The sequence below is a fragment of the Centruroides sculpturatus genome, unplaced genomic scaffold (genome assembly GCF_000671375.1).
Source record: "Centruroides sculpturatus isolate CEXI.00-Female unplaced genomic scaffold, Cexi_2.0 scaffold205, whole genome shotgun sequence".
Classification (NCBI taxonomy): domain Eukaryota; kingdom Metazoa; phylum Arthropoda; class Arachnida; order Scorpiones; family Buthidae; genus Centruroides; species Centruroides sculpturatus.
In genome coordinates, this window is record NW_019384391.1 from 528,794 (window position 1) to 548,768 (window position 19,975).

At 30.5% G+C, this 19,975-nt stretch overlaps 1 protein-coding gene across 1 annotated transcript in view; it reads left to right on the top strand.

Moving 5' to 3' along the window:
- The window catches only part of LOC111618236 (laminin subunit alpha-1-like), a 270,556-nt gene extending 250,782 nt beyond the window's left edge, over positions 1-19,774 (top strand). The window contains exons 62-66 of the mRNA XM_023359721.1: positions 2,214-2,360; positions 6,696-6,846; positions 9,206-9,339; positions 15,764-15,989; positions 19,278-19,774. Coding sequence (XP_023215489.1) covers positions 2,214-2,360; positions 6,696-6,846; positions 9,206-9,339; positions 15,764-15,989; positions 19,278-19,420 — 801 coding nt within the window. The 3' untranslated portion in view covers positions 19,421-19,774. The remainder of the gene's footprint in view (positions 1-2,213; positions 2,361-6,695; positions 6,847-9,205; positions 9,340-15,763; positions 15,990-19,277) is intronic.
- Positions 19,775-19,975: the final 201 nt, after the last annotated feature.

Genomic DNA, 19,975 nt, shown 5'->3' on the forward strand with positions numbered 1-19,975 from the left:
TATATATATATATATATATTAAAGCTGCAAAATTGTCTTTATCTTTTATCAGTTACAATCACTAGCAACAATCTGAAAACAATTCTCACTTACAGTTTTTAATTTTAATGAACTAATGTGAATTATAGCATTTGCATCATTTCCAGAGGACATTTTTATCTATTTTACAATTTTTTGTGGAGGTACAGCCTCAAGTATAAGGTTGTCTCCATAAGTGACAATTGTTTTTCAATTGTCTCCAGTGATCAATACATATATATATATATTTTATTTTAATTGATGGATTATATTTTATTCAAAATTTTCCAATATGAAAAATTCCAATGAAAAATAAAATTTGTGAAGGTTAGCCATTGAGTTCAGTTGAACTTATAATCCAAAAAGTAAAATAATTTTTGAATTTTTCATACACTTTTGGAAAAAGTAATCATTTAATGCACAAAAATAAATTTTTTTAGTAATCTTAAACTCTTCACAATTCCAGATCTCTAAACAGCTAAAAGAAAGATATTAATAATGAACCAGTATAAAATATATTATCCTATTTACTTTGTCAAACTGCCGGGCTGCTATTTTTTGTCATAATGATCTCATATTTAGTAGTGTCTTTCCTCTGTATATCATACTTTTTCTGTTAACAACAGAGTCATGCAGTCATCTATCTAACTCCATTCAGGAGAAAATTTTCGAATTGAAGTAACATGACTTCTGATCCTAACCAGAAGTTTGTATATAGTTAATAGGGGCTTCTTGCCCCTAAGCTTTCTATATCTGGTCTGGACTTTTATCTATCTAACTCCATTTTCTAGATTAGTGGTGTGCAAACTATTTTCATTTCCAACCCCCCATTTTGTGTAAAATTTTGTTATGACCCCTGGATAAACAGTAGACGTTTTTTTAATTGTTAACATAGTTAAAGTGAAATTCTTTCTGGGATTTCTATAATTTAAATGTAATTAAATAAAATAAATATAATTTCATTTCATTATTTTACTGGTACCTGATACTTGTTGAAGAAAAGACATATTTTTTCTTGTCAAAGAAATTTCTTTGAATTTGGCAACTGTGAAAATTTTTCTTGTGACTCCCAGAGGGGTTGTGACCCATAGTTTGTGCACCAGTAGTGTAAAGCAGCCAGATTACAGGCATTCGTGCATGTGCTTTACAGAGCACCAACCTCTCATGGATGCTACACACCAAAGTATCATAATGCTTCCAATGATTCCATCCTTTAGCCACTCATAAGGAGCTATTTGACTAAGTGGATTGTTTTAAGATTTAAAAGTAAAGCATATTTGATGTTATTTTTATGTATGTTTCTTTACAAAGCTATATTTAATTATAATTATATTGACAGATTTTTAAACATAAAATCTCTAAAATTTTTATCACTTTTACATGTNTCATTTCATTATTTTACTGGTACATGATACTCGTTGAAGAAAAGACTTATATTTTTTGTTGTCAAATAAATTTTTCGGGAGTCGCTAAATTTAAAAAAGTAAAAAGTAATCTAGAGTAGTGGTGCATGGTTTGCATACCACTAATCTAGATTAAGAAAGGACAGACAGATAGACGAACACCAGTGGGAAATTATAGATCTACAATTTTTGAAAATTGCAATAATAATAATCATTAGAATAGCAGTAGGATTACTAAAATGAATAGATATTTCTATGGAAAGTTAGTGTAACTTAATTGTTTTAAAAGAAATTGCATTGTGTAATTAGTTCTTTCCATGTTTTATATTGATAACAAAAATATCGAGTTTGAAAAATAGATAGGTTTAATTAAATTTGTTGATAATGATATAAATTAAAACAAGTTAATAATGGTAAGATCATTGTTATAATCTACTTTTTAAATGAGTTTCATCTCGACGGAAGTCTTCAGTATTAGTAAAAAAGGAAATTCATGGGTTTTTTTTTGGTCACGTTTGATTAGAAAACAGAATGAGAAATGAGGTTAAAATCTATAAATATGTAATTTTAAACTTAATTATTTATTTTAGGATGAATAATGCATTTGACATTCTATTTTGCCTCTTATTTATCTTCTGAAATAATGATAACATATAAATTTAAAATAAACATTTTAAATTATAATTATTTATATTAATCTTTATTAAACTTTTAATCTAAATATTAAATAAAAGTTTTAGTTGAAAAAGAAGATTCTTGTAATATTACTCTTACTTATTATTTTGCAAATAGGTAACAGTAACTAAAATTAATAGAAATTTGACACTTTCTGTTGATGAAAACAAAATCTTTCATATAAAAGTTCGAAGAAAATTAGCATTAAGGAGTCCTTTATATTTGGGTGGAATTCCAACAGATTTATTATTCAATCATTCAATGGTGAGATTTTTAACTTTTTAATCTAAATTTACAAAATTTACTCTCAATTTGATATTTAATTTTAATCATATTTTTAAATTAATGTTATCGTGTTCTTAAAGATCAAATATAGTGTGATAATTCAAATGCTTGCCTTTTTTCTTATAATGTATATCAGGGATGGGCAACCTTTTCCTATGTAAGGGCCACATTTCAAGACTTTTGAACTGATGTGGTTTGCATATAAGAGAAAAGAGAAGAAAAAATGTCAGTAAATCACAATAACTTATTCATATATAATTATAAATTAGCATGGGTATACTTAATTTAGCTTCTGGAACTGATAAAACGTAAGCATAATATATCAGATTATTTGGTTAAATATTAGTCACTGCTAGTTTTAAATTAGTTTCAATGTGTCTGTTAGCTGGTTTCTTGTTTTAATTTTTACTAAATTCATTGCAGAAAAACTATTCACATACATAAGAAAATAACATTTGAATTTTTGCTGCATACTTCCTTAAACTGGGAAATTAATGCATTTATTCATATTTTATGAGACACAGGACGCATGCAACTCGAGGGCCGCAGGTTGCCCATCCCTGATGTATATGATCTAAACAATGAATGCAACATATAGATAGAAGTGTTCTATAAATTGGCAAACCTAGAGTTTAAGATTTTAATTTATATTTATTTTTACTTATTAATAGTTTTTTAAGTGTAACATTTAATTAATATAAAGTTATTGATTAGAAATTTGTCTTAAAATGCAAAATATCTTAAAAATGTATCAGAACAAGTGAAAACTTCTTGTATTAATAGAATGGACAAAAGACAGTAAACAAGAATGGAGGACTTAGAAATGTCTTAAATGCAACCTACTATTATTATTTAGTGATTTTTAGTATTCCAATATTTATTTTAGGTTATTCATGATACCAGAAAAAGTTAAATATTTTGTAAATAAAATTACAGAAATGAATCTTTTGCATGAAAATATTGGACATTGTTTCCATCTTGATTTAATTTCAGTGCTTCAAGAAAGAACATAGTTTATTGTAAGGCTTGTACTGTGGCTGTCAGCCATATTAATGTATAGTTTTTGTATATATTGTATATTTTAGGCTTAGTGTTTTCTTTGTTCTTTGTCTTCACTATTCTAGAACTTTCTTTCTTAATCCTTTTCTCCTCGGGTGGGATCACCGATTCTCAGAATGGAGGTAGTAGACAAAGGAGGTAATGAAACCCAGGGGTTTGAAAGAGTGAAAAAGCTCAGTTTTGGTCAAGATCTTGAGGCGAGAGGAAGCATCGAAGAGTTGTGGTCTTAGTTAGAGATCAGAGGTGACAAAGACTTATGAAAAGAGCTAGAGAACCCAATCCGATAGAGTTGAGTCAGTTTTTGTAGTGCTCCTGAATTGTAATATAAAGAGTGAAATTCAGAGAAGATTTTTCCAAAAGCTAATATTTTCTCATTAAGGAATCTGGAGTGAAGCAATTATAAGGAAACTTTCAAAGGAAGGTGGATTGGTACAGTAAGGAAGAACAATACAGATAAGTGCAGGAATCGATAGAATAACGGTGGCCCATCTGAGACATGTGACTAAAAAATCCCCAGATGTTTCTTTCTTCCCATTCTCCTATTTTTACTATCTATTCTTTTTCACCTTCTTAGTTTATATTTAGGTTAAGTCATAGTTATAAGTCCTCATGCTAATATTGTCGCATTTTGGTCAGCTCAATCATATAAAGGAACATTTGATTGTTGTATACACTTAATTAATGCCTGTGAGTTGGAATCGTTATTATTTGAACCTATTCGAGGCAAATAAAATTGATTTGTATTACAGACTTTACTGTATTGAATTTCTTTTATGTATTTCTGTTCGTGGAACCACATATACATTGCTTCGAACTTCACAGTACTGCTGACAACAATGACCACAGATCCTAAATGATAATGAAAGTGTGTCTTTTTTGTCATATTTATTCATCACCCAAAATGTTCATATTGTTCATTAGTTTTTGTGTTAGAGCATGTGCAGTTTACATTAAGCTTAACATTATTCTGTAAATTTCTGCATTTTGAAACCAGACTTATCTTTATTTAAAAATGGATATACAGAGTAGAATATTAATTCTACAATATTGAATAGATACCCACAATTGCCGTAAATAATCGTGTTATAATTTGGAAATATTAATTGACAGCTAAATTTATTATACATTTCTGGATATGTCAGAGAGCCAAGGTCTTTCTTCAACACATGAGATTAGCTGTTCCTCCATCTTTTTCAAACAAAATTGTGGGACATTTGTGCTGATTGGCCAATACCATTATGACAACAACAAATGTTGAATCTTGGATAACTTTTGAACAATGAATGACTAAGATGAAAATGCAAGAATAATGACTAGTGTGAACATTTTATGGACAAAGACGACCAAAAAAAAGATTGGTTTTTGTTGTTTTTATCAGTAGTTTGAACACAGCTTAAATTGCTGTATTTCTAATTTTTTTCATTTTACCAACCTTACTTCATTATGTTTTAAACGAAGCTTCATCTTTCCTAATATGCATTAAGTATACTTTTTGATAAAAATAATTCAATTTATTGGTTTAAAGTAATTTTAAGAATGATGCATGTATTTCATTTGAAAATATTTAAATTATTATTTTATGTGCAAGCATTCTTTTATGATTGCCACCAAATAATAGGAATTACAGTAGTAAATCCTTCAGTCATATGTACTAAACTGAATGGCAGCCTTTTGATTTTCATCAAAAGTATCCATCATCACTAGATGATTTTAATCTTTCAACATATACTACAAAGGTTGTGACCCAGTTGAAACTTTCACACTTGTGCAGCAAACAGAAGTATACGTCTGACATCTGAACTACAAGCAAAACACATTGTGGTACATGTTTACATCACACAATGTACAATATTATTGTAATATGGCAGATGCACTCAAGAACAATGAAGGTAACCAGTGAAGGTAAAAAGCAAATTAAACTATTTTAAAATATTTATAGGTTGTTTAAAAACACTAAATAATAATTTTTAGCTTTAATTAGTGTTGTGATTCCTACCATGTTGAGAGAAATAATGGCTATAAATCCATATGAAGATGACGACCTGAAAGAAGCTTGAAAAATTATTTCTAGAACTTTACAAACAAATTATGCTGTTGATGCTACGTAGAAGATACCATGAAAGAACAAACCTACTTCTACAGTATTGTGATAAGCTATTATGAATACAACTATAAAAACTCTATAGGCACTGCACATCACTTGTAAAAAAAATTGAATAATTAAATAATTTCTGGATTAAAATCATCTGTTTTTCTAAAATGTTATTCATAAATGCTTAAATAATCATTATTTTAATAAAATATGTCATAATTATAACCCTAAACAGAAAATTGCAGGCTTTTAAGCTTAACTTCTACTCGCTGTGTTCAACGTTCCAAACATCATTGTCAAACTTTGTCTTTTAAGATGGTGGTGCTAGACATTTGAAATTCACATTTTAGAGATGATAACTTTGGCCACAACCTCTCTACTATCTGAAAGATGATTCTTGTCTATATGAGCCCAAGAAGAAAAACACTTTAATTGAGGAGACAGAGGGGTTGACTTACCAAAATTTTACACAAATAAAAATACAAGGACTAATTTTTAATTTACTATTACTGATAATTTGTTAACATTTTTGCTTTCTCTGTCTGAATTTTTTTTTCTCAAATTTCCACTACTAGTTTGTCTGAATTTGGGAGGGCATTTTGTTCTCATTTTCCGGATCCATACACCCCAGCTTGTCTAAAGTTTTGATTTAGCCTATGTTTTGGCCATTTTGATCTTATAGATTATTAAATTTACCTGTTTGATGAACACAGTATCTAGATGGTTTGTTCACTGACACTAATCTTTTGCTCTTTCAGTTTATTCCAGTCTTATCTTTATTGCCACTGTTGTATTTGTCAGGATAATGAACAATAAAGGAATGAATTTTCATGGTTTTATTCATTATTGTGTTAGCTTTACCATGTTGAGTGCTTGTATGACTGGTTTTGCATTTTTAACATTTTTGCAGATATGGATTGTTATTCTAATTTTGTCATCAATGAAAATGTAATCCTTTCAATAATGTTTGAAAATGATTAAAAGGGATTATATTATATTTAAATTTAATGCTTTTTTATTTGATTTCTTTAATTAAATTTAAATTAAAGAATTGAATTTATTATTAATATTATAAAATTTATATAGACTATTATGATCTTCTGTAGAATGAAATTTTAATATAATTTTAAATTTTTTTTTAATAATAATATTTTAAATTTTAGAAATCTAAAGGTTTTAAAGGATGCATAAGAAAATTTAATATTAATGGAAGATATGTAGATCCTTCTGTTGAAGAATCAGTCAACATAGGGCATTGTTTTTCTCATATAGAACTAGGAGCATATTTTGGTGGAGATGCTTATGCATTATATGGTAAATAAGACTATATAAATTAATTTGTAATATATATTTTCACGGTATATTTTTATATATATATACAGAATTAAGAAAAACTGCAGTTTTGAAACAGATTTTAATTATAGGACATAAAACAAGAATGATAAATAATGTTCTGTTATTAAAGAAAATAGGATAAAAATAAATAAATAAACAAATATTGTAATAATCAAAATTTCTGACTATTTTTAAAGATATTACTTTGAAAGTTGTTAGATATAAAATAACAAATTAGAATAAGCAGAAGAATATATCATCATATTAAAAGGGATAAAAGTAGAGTCCTTTTTCTATTAAAAAAAAAATGAATGAAACTTATAAATGAAATCTATTAGAAAAAATTTAAATTAAAATGTAGTACAATTTTCTGTCTTTAATATTTAAAAACCTAATGATGGTCTAACATCCACAAACTAGGCCATTATCATTGAAGTGATCACTGATTTATTATATAAACATCAGGCTAATTCTGCATTTGCATGCCTTCAAAAGTTATTTAATCCCAAAAAGACTGTGTAATATCCCTTATTTTAAGTTTTATTGATGGATTCGGATATTATTATTTATTATAGGAATAAAAAAGAATATTAAATGCACTTCATGCCAAATGTTTTATCTAGTTTAATGTTAAAAAGTAACATATACTAGATAAACATGTTGTAAACTATTGAAAGTACTAGAAACTTTGAATAAAATGTAGATTTTAATGCTGCAAGATAGAGTATGTTACTTTTTAATATTACACTAGATTGGAATAAATATATTGCATTATATATACTTACAACTCATAATGATGTGCACTACCTGCAGTAGTGTATAACTTGCATAAAATTGCTAGAACAAAAATAAAACCTTCACCCATTAAAACCCATAAAACTCATTTATACCACTGTATATCACACACCTATTTAACAACCATTGTTCTGTATGCTTTAGTTCATAATTATAATTTAAAATTGGTTTATAACTAATTGCATAGCATAGACTTCATCCCCTTCAAATTGTCTTTTAAACACAGATAACCCATGGATTATGTGTATAAAAATACTATAACAGTAGTTGAAGAGACAGATCATCTCTCATTGAGTATATAAACTGATGTTTCAGTTTAAATCCTCATAATATTACATGTTTAAAAAAAGAAATATTTTACTGTATGCATGAAGTAACTTGATGTCTGGTGATGTAACCATCTTAAAACTTTCTAACAGATACAGATCATTCCACTATGCATTTGAGGTAATTTATGTGAACACAATTCAAAAAACAGTTTAACATGTTTGTGTAACTGAATATTTATTATTTTGAGACAAAGAAGTGTCTTCAAACAGATATATCACATTTTTAATATTTCTGCCTTCATTATGAATGACTTTAAATTTCTTCAATGATGCCACTTTCCTATGTTTGCAAAACTTGTCCACAATTCTGTCTAACCTACCCACAGTGCACCATTGAAGAGCTCATTCACTACATCATGCATTCTCTTGGGAGCTCAAGTTACTGTGTACATATAGTACATAAATATAATTGTAATTATTACCCAGTGATTTTGTATTAATTATTTGCATGTATTAAATAATTTTCTTGTAATATATAAGCCAAATCAATTAATTCCACAAAACAAAAAGTATAAAAATTGATAATATAAATTATTTTTTAAAATTCCCTTTAAACTTTAAATTTAAGTAAACATTGCAGATGCTTTAATATAACGATATATAAAATTAGTTACGCGAAAAATTTGAAAATAATAATGATTATATTAAGGATTTACAAATGGAATTAGTCAATTTGGCCTGTGAATGGCTCATATATCTTTCTCTCTCTTTCTTTCAACATTCAGATTTCTTTTACTTAAAACATTGTTAACATTTCATTCAAAATGTTAATTTTTTAAAATTTAAATTTTAAGTAATCCAAAATTTCATGCGAAAACATTGATTAACTGTATAATAATGATTAAATTCAGTTGCTATATCTCAATGTCGCACTAGTTTCATTTTAAATTGTTTGACTTCATGCATTTATTTTTTCATAAATATACAATTTTTGTTTATAAAATGTTGTAAATAAATTTTTATTTAATCCATAAAAGCATTTTATTTTGAGAATTTGAAAGAGTGAGAAATACAAACTCTGAAATAATACATTAGGTAATAACTTTATATTTAAATTTTACTTTAATTTTTTGTATTTCTTCAAAATTTTCAAATATTTAATTCATTTTTTATTTATTTCACTCTTATAATTAAATTAATATTCTAATTCTTATTAGTGATCTTTAATTTAATGTATAATTTAATTTAAATATGTATTTTTAATTCTTTTGTAGATAATAAATTCAACCTTGGATCAAGTTTGGAAATTCAGTTATTATTTAAAACAACTAAGAACAACGGAATTTTATTAAGTCTGAGTGATAATTCTAAAGGATCAATTTTTGGTATTGAGCTGCATAAAGGAAATGTATGTTTAAAATTTTATATACATAGAACAATGAATTTTAGAACAATGAATAATTTTAAATCTTAATAAGATTTAAAATTATTCATTGTTCTAAGTAAAATTAAATATAATGAAGATTGAAAAAAAACAAATATATTAAAGATACTAAATATATCTGTGTTGTAAATATAAAAATTATTTTATGTTTACAATGAAGTTAATATATTTATTAATCATTAAAATTATCAAACAAGCAATGCAGATTATATTCAGGAATGATTAAGAATGAAAAGATTTGTAAAGATTCTCTATACAGTTCAGTTCAGTTCAGTTATTTATTAAAATAAAAATATACATAGTACATCCTGGTGCTGTGAAACATAACCGGGTGGGATCAGAAATAAGGTTGAAAATACAATATAATGAGGAATACAATAAAATAAACAATTGGAATATACAAGAGGCATACCACAGTTTGAGGCATGCAAAGGTGCTACCTGCACCTGAACAAGAAAACGCGTATGTACAAATTTAGGATTGGATTACAAAATAAAGAAGAGACGTCCATCAGTAGAAAGGGACTGTGGTTCTTCTGAAGTACATGTCAGTTAGGTGAATGAAGGCATCGTATGAGTCCTTATGCAGTCCAAAAATGCAGTCCAGATTTTGAGGAGGCCAGTTCACATCGTGTGCTTCCAGAATAATCTTGAGAGAAAATCTTTCCAATTCCATCATTGGACAGTCTATTATGTAGTGCAAATTTCCNCCTGGGCATACGGGTAATAAAGGCAATGAGCACGCTGATGCCCTTGCTAAAAAGGTCACCACAATGGACATCACCACCACTTTTTCTAATATTCCCATCGTCCATATCAAGAACAACATCAGGGACTGTATAATGGAGGAGTGGCAAAAGGATTGGGCTACCTCAACCACTGGCAGAACCACCCACAAGTTTCTTCCGTCGATTAATAAAAGGCAGGCTCTCAGCTACTTCACCATTTCTCATGCCATCACGCAATGCTTGACAGGTCATGGTAACTTTCCCTCTTACCTAACTAGATTCAAAAGGATCAATAATGATAGGTGCGGTTGTGATGGCGTCTCTGAAGGAGACGCCCTCCATTACATCTTTCACTGTACGCTGTACGAAAGACAACGAGAAGAACTCACCTACCACTGTCTACGGAAGGGATTCGGTTGGCCTCCTGAACCCAACATTCTCTGCGAGGATCAGGAGATCTTTGAGCTGTTTGCCAAATTCATAAACTCTTGTAGTCGCTTCGAGTATAATTCCGGCCTACGTCAAACCTAACCGGTTCTTCAGACTCCATCTGAAGCAACATGCAAAGATCCCTCTGCTATCTCACTCTGTACTGACAGCCGGTGGGATCGCCACTCTCGTCACCAGCATTTTGGTTGGTTGACTGGTGAATTTGCCCACTGGTCTTCGTTGCCTGCTTCTGTGCAACAGCGGTCTTGCACTCTGTAGGTGTTTCCCATGGTGTCACGTGTAGCGTCTCTTGTACTGGACATAGATTGCACCTGTGACCCACTGTGCTTCGCTCCGATCAGCAGTCTCGTCACCTTGGTCTTCTGTTATCGCAACATTGTCCTTTATGTAACATTCTATCTGTGTAATACCTGTGTTTTAGTGTACTGTAGTATTTTTCGGTCGGGATTACCAGTGGCGACAGGCCACTGCCATGTACGCTATGTTCTGTAATTACTATTGTAACCGTCTAGCCGGAAAAGCAATCTGTAAGTTGTTTGCACCATCTACTGTTTTCTTTTGTAAGTGCGATGCTAATCAGGATTGTGATCCCAAACTCTACCTCCACTTTCTACCTCTTTTTCCCCTCTTCTATCCCATTACCTCCCATTCCCCACTCTACCCCTCACTCATTCCTCTATTACCTCCCCTTTTCACATGGCTAAGTCCAACTAGGACAGCTATCTCAACTTTACTTTCAAGTCTCAAGTCTATTATGTAGTGCAAATTGCCATCCGGTGTACCACAAACAGTACAATTAGGGTCGTGAGGGTATTTGAATCTACTCAAGTAAGAGTGAAAAACACCATGGTTGGATAGCATCTGAGTAAGTTTATGGCTGGGGGGAATACCATTTATTTTTAAAAAATTTTTTAATATTATTAATAAGATTCTCTATACAGTATAATGCATTCTTTCCTAATTAATGAAAGAACCCCCAATAATAAACCCTTAGATGAAAACAAAACAGCAACAGCTAAAACACACAAACATAATAAAACATGTTTTTTGTTTTAGCTAGTTTTTAACACCATTAACTGTCCACAAAAAACCTTTATCGGTGTTGTGTTTGTTACAATATCCACTGACGTTTTCGACCTCCACCGAGGTCTTCTTCAGGTGCACTAAGTGTTGTCTCCCCATACATCTCAGATGACATCGTTCTAACAGTCAAGGAGAAACAACACTTAGTCTGCACCTGAAGAAGACCTCGGTGGAGGTCGAAAACGTTAGTGGATATTGTAACGAACACAACACTGATAAAGGTTTTTTGTGGACAGTTATTACTCAATGCAGTGTTATGGTTGGAAGACATTTGTGTTTAACGCCATTATTTTGTATGTTTTAAATATACAAACTAATGATGTTAAAAAGCACAAGATTAAAATACAAAATAAAATTATCCAATAAAATATGTAACAATACAAATACACAACAGTAAGAGAATATAAAGTAGCATAAACAATACATACAAAAATATCATATATATTTACAAAACAGTAGCATAACAATAGATGAACAATCAGTAAGAATATATAAAATTCTTACATGTTTTTTTAAAACAAAGGAGATCTTTCAGATCAGTCATTGAGGTAACCACATAGGCCTATGTAAAGAATGACAACTGATTTATATTTAATCAACACTTTTGAATGGAAGGATTACAAATATTATGGCTAGTAATACAAAGATGAACACTTTCAGAAGATTAAAAAAAAACCATTAAAAAACTTAAAATATAAAATATGATTGAAGTATGCTATTCAATTATATAAATCAGGAAACTTCACTCTAGTCTGAGCCACACTTGCAGAGTTAATGTACGCAGTTTAGCAAGCCTATTAAAAAGAAAATTAGCAAAAAGAAAAAAAGTGTGTAAAACCAGCTGCAAAGAAATCAACCTACAAAACTACTAAAGCATGCTGCTACAAATTGCCAGCCCCTTAATAATTTTCATTTACAAATTAAAAATTCGAGTGTAGAATTGAAGATTACTTCCAAATCAGAGACTATAACTTTTGATAATCTGGAGTGTTAGGATTTCAATCCAAAGAAAAGAGCATAACAACTATTTGATGTGCATTAGCAACAAGGTTTTTTTTTTTTGGAGACCCAACTAGGATATTTAAGTCTGTTTGTAAAGATATATGTTGACAACTATGAGAAACCAGGGGGTAAAGTGTCAAACTCTATACCCCATTTAACGGCGATGGTCTGGCAAAGACCGCCCACATTTTTACTGGATGGCTATTTAAAATAGGAAGGCTATAATTCGAGTGGGGAAGTTGCATAGGCAAGCTGAAAGGGTGTCCATTACTTCGAATGATGACAGGTTGACAGGTTAACTAAATAACAAGTTTAATAGAAAAATAAAACATAAGATACAATATACAAGTGATAGATACAATTATAGATATGCATTATTACACTAGATATGTACTGGCCCTAATTCGAATGCTAAGTGATCAAGAGAGTTTACATCGATATGATCATACCTCTTGTTGGAGTAGTGGCCGTTGATTTGGCACCAAGTTATTCATGGCCAACACTTATACAAATCATTACAAAAATATAGGTAATCCTTTGGGACTACAATTATGGCGGGACAGAAGTTGGTGAGTATGCTCTTCCTAGTATGTCCGCCTTCAATATGGCGAGCCATTAGTTATGGCCTCTAAGTATGTCCACCCTCACTAATAGGTGTCTGGCTGTTATATGTGCATCCCATGTGGGAATTTGATCATGTGACCGTTTATTTGGGTAGCGATTGTTTATAGATTTCCTTCTTAGACTAAGTTAATTATCAACTTTCTCACATTTGACAGTCAACTGTTATAACATATTTGCGCTAATTTTGCAGGTTGATGTGAGGGAGGAAAGGACTTGTTGACAGTTACATTAATGTTTAATATTCTCCTGTTATTTCTCCGTGGGAATCGGACGGAAAAAGAGAAAAGTTTATAAAGCTTCTCTTTACGTTTAATTAAAATTTATATAAAAACAGCCTCTGGATTCTCACACAACATTAAATTAACTAATAACGACCCTAAGCAATGACCTTGGAATGAATACTAGTAAAACATTTGTTAGTGCTCCTTTTTTATTGCATATATTTAAGGGAGTTTGTATAAAACAAAAAATAATTTTTCAGTCAGAAAATGAAAACTGGATCAAGATCAAATTTGGAACTGAAGATTCTAAAAGGGTGCTCAGAAAAACTGAATCAAAAGCTTGTTTTAGGTTTATGTAGGCAATAAAAGCAACTGTTTTAAGCTCTAAATGTTTCAAAATTATAGATTGTGTGACCACTAACTTTGAAGAGGTAGTCTGAAAATAGCAGAATATATATGACGAAGCATACAAGATTGAAACAGTTTTAACATTGCTAAAGAAATGGAAAATTGTGTAAATGAGTCTGGATTATTTTTAAAAAAAGGCAATTGGTAATGAGGAATGCCAATGATTGAGAATGAAAATATTTGTAATAAGATGACAGCTGACATTTATATCAAATTTATATATATATATATATAAAGGAGATGGATTACATCAGGACTCAGAAAGGGTGAAGAAATGCTAGTATTGGCTTCAGATAATTCATTGAATATGAAAGTATGAGAGTTTTCATGAATACTAGGTTTTAAAGGGGAATAAAAAACAGTTGGTGAGACAGAAGTAAATATTTTTTTAAAATTGTAAAAAAATATCACACACTTTTTAATTACAGCTCTCCCTTAAGGGTGTGGGACCAAAGGGGTGTTGGATTACCGAAAATAATTACATATTTTGCATTGTTTTGCTAGCAGTAGCCTACAATATTCCCTACTCTAACTGTTTGAACAGAACTGCTCACAGAAAACACATGAAATGTGTCATCATGTAAGAATTGAATGGGGAGATTCACGTCGTGACACGCTTCTGTGCAAGCAGACACATAACGGGGATGGGTACCTTGACGGGAGGTGCGTTGGACTACTGAGCATGTCGGATTAAAAAACGTCGGACTTTCAAGGGAGAGCTGTATTGTATAAATCCGGATAAAGAGACATTTTTATCAAAATTTTCAAAGACAAACTCTAAAAAGTCTTGAGATCCAAAAAAAGTTGTCGATAATATGATGAAAATAATTTAAAATAATTCAATATTATAAGCTTCGTAGAATTTTTTCAGTATATAATGGATATATAGATAAAAACGTTGCCAGAGAACTTCCACTTGTTCCAAATCTCGTGAAGATTATTGCACATCCTATATACGGTGGAAAACTATTCAATGTTGATTTTCTTAAAAGGGAGGAATTTATCAATTACAGTTGAAAAGCTAGTATCAATAGATCACATATCAGATATCTGGAGTTAATGGAGATCTATGAGGCGGCCCAAAAGTCAAAAACCATCAACTATAAAGAGGATAGCACAATCCCGAACCCGTGGAAAATCAATATAAATTCAACAGAGGCACATTCTGCCAGTCATCATCTATCAACTATCCTCCAATCATTGACGACTATGTAAAGTTTATGATCAGTTCCAAAAATGTGCGATTCGAATTTTAGAACACCAGCCTGAGGATGCCCTTTTAAATATGGACGAAATCATTCACTTCTCAAAGTATTTCTTTTATGCTGGTTCTTTGGTTTTGTGACGTAGTGGATCTTGAAAAGATAGTATAAACCAAATTGATTTTTGACTAATTGAGTAATCAGGTTGACCGATTTACAAAACAAATGAAGTCTGATGCATGCTTCCAATCAAACTAGGACCAGATAACAATGGAAACTTTTCATGCACTATGAACAATGATTAGTGGAAAATTCAATGCAGACAGGTGTGGTCAGATTTGAGCCCGTGAACTGGATGTATAGTTAACTACGATATAAAACAGTTCTCTTTCTAATATTGATCAAATGTGAAAGAGGTGTTTTATTATTTTTTATTTTTTGAATATAATTTATTGTTATGATGAAAACAAAAAGCCAAATTGATTTTTATCTAAAAGATCATTTTTTCGTGCAGAAGAAACTTTAATCATATCTTAATTTTACTAACTAATTTTATCAAACATTATTAAATACATTTTAATGTTTTTGTTATATTAACAAGTACAGCAATATATTAAATACATATAAAGTAGTATAAAAAATATAAGAATATTTGACATTTGTTTTTCTAGATAATTGCATCAGTAAATACTGTAGGGATACCATTGCAAGCAATTAAAAAATTTGACAATAAATATAAAATGTGTGACGGCGAATGGCATTTGATCAGAGTACAGTTCTTAGGGCAAGAAATAAATCTAAAAATAGATAAATATGACGTAGTATACAGTGTTGTCGGAAATAATTTAACTCCGGAAATATCTACTGCCATTCCTCTTTTTATCGGAGGCTTACCAGGTAACGTAGTATTATTTTCTTATTCATTTTAAAATAACAGGTGGTTTATTTTTACATATTTATTTCAATATGTCACAATTCTGTATAGTGTAGACCAGTGTTTTTCAATCTGTGGGTCGCGACCCCCAGGGGGATCGCGACCCGCGAAGCCTTACACGGGGGTCGCGGGTAAAAGAAAAAGACAAGTGTTTGTAGGTCCTACACTACATTAAAAAAACTACAATTTCAGCGAGAAGGCTGTACTTGTTTATTATACAGTACAGTTGGTTTTTTGATTGACATTTAGGTCCGAATGATGGGTGTCGCCTGGGAGGGGCCTGGGTGGGTACGGCCCACCCCAGAAAATGATAGCCGAAAAAGTGTTGAGCTGACTTGTAAAAAGAAGTAATAAGTAGAAAAGAAAATAAGAAAAGTAATAAGTAGAAGTGAAAAACTCTCATCCTAAAAAAATAAAAAAAAAAGGTCAACGTCAACAGCACTCCGAACCCATTGTTATTATAAGAAGGAAGTAACATACTATACGTGTCTTAAGTTATTGTCGATTCTTCTTAAATTCTCATTTTAGTCAACAATAATTTCTCTCAACAGAAAGAAAATTAAATACATAATTTTTTAAATCACTGATATAGTTTTAATATGGCCCTAGGGGGGTCGCCAGAATTTTTTAACTTGTAAAGGGGTCGCGTATTCAAAAAGGTTGAAAAACACTGGTGTAGACTAACTTAAAACTTCTTATTAATAATAAAATTAATGATTGTACGTAATAATGAGTTTAAAAATACATTGAATGAATTGTGAACTGAGAAATTTGTATACATACAAAAATATCAGTTATAATAATCATACAAGTGTCTTGATCTGTTTTATTTAAAACAAAAGTTTTTCAATGAAATGCTTAATATCTTTTTGATTCTGAAGAAATTTTAATCGTAAATTTTTTTCTCTTTAGTCTTAACTAAAATTATACCACTTTCTATTGAACATTCAGTTATTTGTAATTTGGAAGCTAAAAAATGTATTTTATTGTTGACACACAATTTTCTGATTTAAATGGGAAATTTAGTATTACTGTACTTTTACTAAATCTTTCATTAAGAACTTATCTGGCTCAAATTCTAATGTACTTCTTCTTTGACCTTGACTTTTAATCATTGTTCCAATTTGCTCCAGCCTATTTGCAAAATCCTTTAATTCTTCTCTAAATTAGGTAATTTTTGTTTTTAAAACTGCATTTTGTGTCTTATATTTATTAATTTGTTATTTAATTGTAAGGTTGCTGACTTTTAGGGGCAATACGTTAATTGCGCGTCAGGAAAACCTAGGGTCAAACCGTATGTGGGTGGTGGTGGCAGGAGACAAAGATGACAAGTGTCTTACACAAAAACCATTTATTTTGACATAAGGTTAACTTACATAACAGGAATAACAAGAACAAATATTGTGGGACGTCCAATGTTACACTTGTGGGTGTCCCGGGTCTTGCTCATTGAAGGCTCCGATGGTTGACGGGCGATGTCCGATGATTGGTTCCTCACTTCCTTCTTCTGGGTATGCGGCGGAGTCTGGATGTCCATGTGCAGATGATCTGGCGAGCTTCCTGACACTCATCTTGGAGAGAATCGGCTGAGAATCTTTCCCTGTCCTTGAGATTTGGGGTTTTTATAAGATTTTCCCCGAATCTCACCCTTTTGATTGGTCCCGTTCACCCTCTCCCTTATCCCGATTGGTCATTCTTTTGTTTCTAGGTGAAACTCGAGACCGATCTGGGTCGGGAAAAGGTCAAAGAGGTGATGACGGGGCTTTTAATGTTTGCACTTGTATTTTACTCCATTATGGCCCTTCTCTCAGACATCTTTGAACTTAAACAGTCCACCAGATATTCTTGTGGCCACTTATCCCCTACCGTGTTCGGACTTAACAGATGTCCCTTTTGTTCTTAGATTCCCCTTTTCTCGATTGCTTTGACCCGACACTTGTTCGCGAGCATCTCGACAAAGTTCTCTCTCCCTGTCGACATTCCCCCCTGCTGTTTATCATCGCGCCACATTTGTTTTACAATACGGAAAAAAGTTTTTGTCCCATCTGGGTTCTGTCATTGACACACCCTCTTGACCCGATTCTATCTTCGAAACTTTCCGACGTAAAAGTTTCGTAATTAGTCGTAATTTCAACACGCATTTACAACCCTCACATAATTAAGAAAGTTTACCCAGGTTAGATTGAATAATGATTTTAATGTCCATGTCCATCACTGGTTCTTCCAAAGAGTCAAAATAATCTTGTATATTAGAATCTTTTAAACTTTTCTGATTTTATGTATATTGTATCATCTCCTGTGAGGCTTCTTGCAGTAAACCAAACTCCAAAAGAAAACTTTTCTTATTTGCCTCCTTGGAATTCTCCCTTGAGGTCTTCTCTGCTCTTTTTTTTTTGTACGTACCTGCCGTTGTTTGTTGAGGTTATAAAAATCTTATACAGTTTAGTATTATCTTTTATATAAACAATAATTTGAAACATAATCATTAATAATCTAAAATTAAATAATTACATTCTGTTTTGTGAATTGTATCTAAATTTATTTGGATGGGAATCAAAATAATCCAAAAAAAATTTTTAAAAGAATAAATGTTTTGGTTACTTTTAAGACATTTGAACACTCCAAGTTTTACACAATTCTTTAATTTGAATAATCAATTTATTTCTGTATTTTGTACAAAGAATAAAACCAGGTGAATAATTATAAATAAATATTTGTGAGTAGAAGATATAGAAAACATTTTTAAAAATATTCATTAATTTAAAAGTCTTCACGGTCATCCCATTCACAACACAGGAAAACAAAATTACTAATCAGAATGAATCTTCTTTATTAGATTTTCTTTGGCTAAATTGTTAAAAACAAAAGTTGATTCCCATACACAATTTTGTATCCTTGTGTAAATTGGATGAACTGAAGACTTCAATAACTTTTCATATGTCTCTAATAAGAAATATTTATTGATCCTTTAGCATTGTTAATTGAAATCAATTAACACATTTAATAATAACCGATTATAATTTTTTAAAATGTAGCATTACTAAATAAATATCTGCTTAATTAAATAATTTAAACAATTGTTAAAAGTAATTTTCAATAGTCATGGTAAATTGAGTCATGTTATCGTTCAATTAACAGAAGTCATGCGATTTAATTTTATTATTTTACTTTGCCAGAATATATAATATACTGTATTTCTTTGTTTATTGCTATCATATTTACACTGACGATAATATATTAAATTTTTTCAGACGAAGAACCACTCGGTATTCTCAGTTCCAGAGATAACTTTAAAGGATGCATTAAAAACATTGCCATCAATCACAAATTAAAAGATTGGATAAATATGCATCGTCTAGAAAATGTTTTACCAAATTCTTGTCCTGTATTTTAAAGTATATTTAATGTATTTATAAAGTAAAGTAATATATTTCACTCTTGTATTTCAGATATTTATGACTACAGCATTTAGATTATATTTGCTAATTATTCAATACCTATTGGCAAAAATAGGACTTCAAATTCTAAATAAACCTGTTTAATTTATATATTAAAGAAAATATATTAGTAATTTAATTTTCTCAACATATTTAATTATTGATAATTTATTCAATTTAAAACAAATAGCCCACGCTTGTTAAAAGTCTGAGCTGTTTGTTTTTTTAACGTAAATAAAATGTGGCCGTAACTTACTTCTTGTGTAGACGAGAGTTTTGTTAAATTTTATCGAATAATTTTGTACATAAATATAGTTTCGAGAAATTTAACCCTTAACTGGTTTTATGGGGGCCGCGCGGCCCCCACACATCATATTTTCACGATTTTCTAAAAATCTAAATATCGTGCGCAGCTGCCATTTTATGTAATCTCATTACGTCGCGACTCTTAGCGAGTGCCAAATGTTCGGCCCTGTAGCACTTACAAGGATGGAGCTACGTACCTTCTGGGG